The following is a 3,970-nucleotide window of genomic DNA, read 5'->3' on the forward strand; positions in this document are numbered from 1 at the left end:
ATCAGTGAGCTGAGAGTGATTCAACTGTTCTATGAGCTGAAGATAAATCAGCTGATTGTAGCCTGAGATCCAGTGAAGATGGAGAATTATTCCGTCATTCAAAACCTGAAGGAAACAGGAAGGAAACAATAATAAAAACTAATGATTTCCCCGCCTCACTGACCTGTGGTCGACTGTCTCTATTTCAGGACATGGAGAGCGACGGAGTCTCAGCTGCAGAGCAGAGTGACGGAGGTGGCGGCGTGAGGTCAGAGGTCATTGACCTCAGACCGGAGCAGGCGTCTGCCTCTGCCGCCGAGTTCGACGACTCTGCGGTTGCGTCCAAACAGCCGGTCACCAAACGTCACAGGAAGCTGCTTCTGAAGAGCAGCCTCACCGCCTCCAGCGCCTCCGCTGGTGGAGAGGAGGAGCAGCAGCTGAAGCTGGCTAGGACGCAGGAATCCCGCCGCCGCCTGCTGAGCGAAGTCTGTACCAAATACCACCCGGGCGTCACAGAGCAGCCGGTCTCCCAGCGTCAGGTGTCGCGGGTTTACGTGGAGGACCGGTCCCAGCTGCTGTACTGCGAGGTGCCCAAAGCCGGCTGCTCCAACTGGAAACGGGTGCTGATGGTACTGGGCGGCAGCGCCACCTCCACCAGAGACATACCTCACGACGCGGCACATTACGCCAACCACCTGCGGCGGCTGGAGAGCTACGACCGCGCTGGCATCGCAGAGAGACTCCGCTCCTACACCAAGGTGCTGTTCGTCAGGGAGCCCTTCGAGCGCCTGGTGTCAGCCTTTCGGGACAAGTTTGAGAGTCCGAACTCGTACTACCACCCCGTGTTCGGACGCCCCATCATCTCCAGATACCGCACCAATGCTACACGCACCGCACTGCGCACCGGCGCCGGCGTCACCTTCAGGGAGTTCGTCCAGTACCTGTTGGATGTGCATCGGCCGGTGGGGATGGACATCCACTGGGAGCCGGTCAGTCAGCTGTGTAACCCCTGCCTCCTCAGCTACAACTTCATCGGGAAGTTCGAGAGTCTGGAGGAAGAAGCCAACTTCCTGCTGCAGAGCGTGGGCGCGCCCAGGAACCTCACCTTCCCCGCTTTCAAAGACAGGAACCCCCTGGCTGAGAGGACTTCCTCCATAATCACCCAGAAATACTTCTCACAGCTCAACGCCACGGAGCGGCAGAAGGCCTTCGACTTCTACTACATGGACTACCTGATGTTCAACTACCCCAAACCCTTCAAAGACCTGCACTGAGCATCAGGCACGAACCATAATGCACTGCAGCGCTGCCATGTTGAACACAGCGGACTGTCAGAGCTGAGCTCTGGGTGATGACAGGACCATGGCTGCAGGATGTTTTAATGCTGCAGTCACTGAGACTGAGACAGATGTTTCTGATGTTTCTGGGTCCAGATGTTTTCCCAGATCAAGGTGTTTTCTTCTGGGTTTTAAATCTTTCTGTCGTGATGCAGTTTCATGTTTCATCAGAAGGCTTTGTTTGTCAAACCATTTCAAACAGGAAGTGACAGTTTTTATAGAACTCAATGTACAGATTAACGCCTGAACACCAGCTGTGTCCACGTGACGTCCACATGACGACCACATGACGTCCACTCAGGTTGTTTATTTATGTGTTTGTTTTATCAGATTTTTTACGGTGACATCTTGAGATGTTTTGTTTTGTCTGACCAACAGTTCAGTCAGTTCACTGTCACATGAGACAGAAGAAGCACAAAAGACACTTTGGATAAGTTGTGAATTATTCTTCGACAGAACTGCGCATAAACCTATCAGACAAGCTAACGTTTCACAGAGGCTAACGTTCACAAAGAAGCTAAATGCTAACAGAGAAGCTAACGTTTTTGCAGAGAAGCTAACATGCTCACAGAGAAGCTAACGTTCACTGAGAAGCTAATGCTCACAGAGAAGCTAACGTTTTTGCAGAGAAGCTAACATGCTCACAGAGAAGCTAACGTTCACTGAGAAGCTAATGCTAACAGAGAAGCTAACGTTTTTGCAGAGAAGCTAACATGCTCACAGAGAAGCTAACGTTCACTGAGAAGCTAATGCTCACAGAGAAGCTAACGTTTTTGCAGAGAAGCTAATGTTCACAGAGAAGCTAACATTCACAGAGAAGCTAACGTTTTTGCAGAGAAGCTAATGCTCACAGAGAAGCTAACATTCACAGAGAAGCTAACGTTTTTGCAGAGAAGCTAATGCTCACAGAGAAGCTAACGTTTTTGCAGAGAAGCTAATGCTCACAGAGAAGCTAACGTTTTTGCAGAGAAGCTAATGCTCACAGAGAAGCTAACGTTCACTGAGAAGCTAATGCTCACAGAGAAGCTAATGTTCACAGAGAAGCTAACGTTCACTGAGAAGCTAATGCTCACAGAGAAGCTAACGTTCACTGAGAAGCTAATGCTCACAGAGAAGCTAACATGCTCATCTTCCATGTTTACATTCACATCACAAACTGTAACCGTGTCCAGACACAAACACAAGACTCAGACTTCTCCTTTGTTCATCTTCAGACGAGCTTCAGGAAGAGACTCAGCTGGGACTGAACTGTCGTCTCCTGATGAGACATGTGGACAGGTGACACAGCTGGTGGACAGGTGAGGATCTCTGTCAGCGGGACAGTGGTGAAGCTGTGGTCATGTGGTTGTCATGTTGTTGATGGACAGAACACTGAAGGTTTGGTTTGCTGACTCTTCGTCTTCGCTCTGACTCTCTTTGCCAAACTGACGCGACCTCACCTCTGAGCCTTAACACTGCCATCTCACCTGCTGCGATACGTCAGCTCTTTGTTTTTCTGAATACAAATAAAGTGTGAGAGTCTTGTTCTTAATGTAGCTGTGAGTTTCTGTGCTGCTGCAAAGACCTGATGGTTCTGGTTCTGGTTCTGGTTCTGGTTCTGGTTCTGGTTCCGGTTCCGGTTCTGGACTGAGACGGATCCTGGCCCTGTTTGTTTTCTGATAGCAGGTTTATCAGTCCACGCTTCATCCGTCTGTTAATGTTTCTGTGACGGAGCGTCAGAGCCCAATGAGGGAAGAAACTCGTCTGAAAGTTTGAGAAGAAAGTGACAATATTGAAAGAAAAAGTTGTAATTTTACAAGAATCAAAAATGTAAAAATTCAAGAGAAAAAAACAATTTTTAGGAATATTGATATATAATATAAAGATATTATCAACCAATCAAACAGGTGAAAGGAGTGACATGATGATGATGGTGAAGATGAAGATGGTGATGATGATGAAGATCATGAAGATCATGATGAAGATGATGAAGATGAAGATAAAGATCTCTTCCTCAGCGTTGCCCTAAAGGTGAAAGGTCAAATAAAATATCTGAGTAAACGTTTTCCTGTGTTTCGTTTTTAGGGCTCAAACATCTTTCTTGGTGATAATAACAACAATGCATGATAAAACTGATCAAAGAGCATCTTTAGGTCGCCAGGTGAGTCAGCTCTCAGGTGAGAACAACCCAAATCAACCAGTTCTGTGTGACATGATACAGCAGCAGTAGCTCTGTGTTGACGTATCAGTTATCAGTCTCTTGATTATCAATAATCCGTATTGACCCTGAAAAACCACCAGGGAGGTTGTTAAAGCAGATCACTTCAGGAGGAAGGTGAGGAACCTGCTGCTGTGAACACCAGGAAACACCTGCTGTCTCCGAGGCCGTCACATGATGTCCTGTGATTGGTTGTTTTCATTTGTGTAATAACAACAAAGTCAAAACCACAAGAGACTCGGTGTGTGACTTCACCTGTACATCACACACCTGTCCTGGTGTGTGTGTGTGTGTGTGTGTGTGTGTGTGTGTGTGTGTGTGTGTGTGTATATGTATGTAGGTGTGTATGTGTGTATGTGTGTATGTGTGTGTGTGTCCTGCAGCAGCAGCTTCACATCTGTCACCTCCATGCCTCCAGGGTGGTGATGGGGGGTGATGGGTGGTGATGGGGGGGGGG

General features: G+C 48.1%; 1 protein-coding gene across 1 annotated transcript in view; it reads left to right on the forward strand.

Annotated features, from left to right (window-relative positions):
* LOC111659495 (carbohydrate sulfotransferase 8-like) overlaps positions 1–2,847 on the forward strand; it is a 4,622-nt gene extending 1,775 nt beyond the window's left edge. Inside the window, exon 2 of the mRNA XM_023412474.2 lies at positions 189–2,847. Within this exon, the coding sequence (XP_023268242.2) occupies positions 192–1,253 (1,062 nt within the window). The 5' untranslated portion in view covers positions 189–191 and the 3' untranslated portion in view covers positions 1,254–2,847. The remainder of the gene's footprint in view (positions 1–188) is intronic.
* The last annotated feature ends 1,123 nt before the right edge of the window (positions 2,848–3,970 follow it).

The sequence above is a fragment of the Seriola lalandi genome, unplaced genomic scaffold (genome assembly GCF_002814215.2).
Source record: "Seriola lalandi dorsalis isolate HSWRI2012SDOR001 ecotype SW California unplaced genomic scaffold, Sedor1 jcf7180002054481, whole genome shotgun sequence".
NCBI lineage: Eukaryota > Metazoa > Chordata > Actinopteri > Carangiformes > Carangidae > Seriola > Seriola lalandi.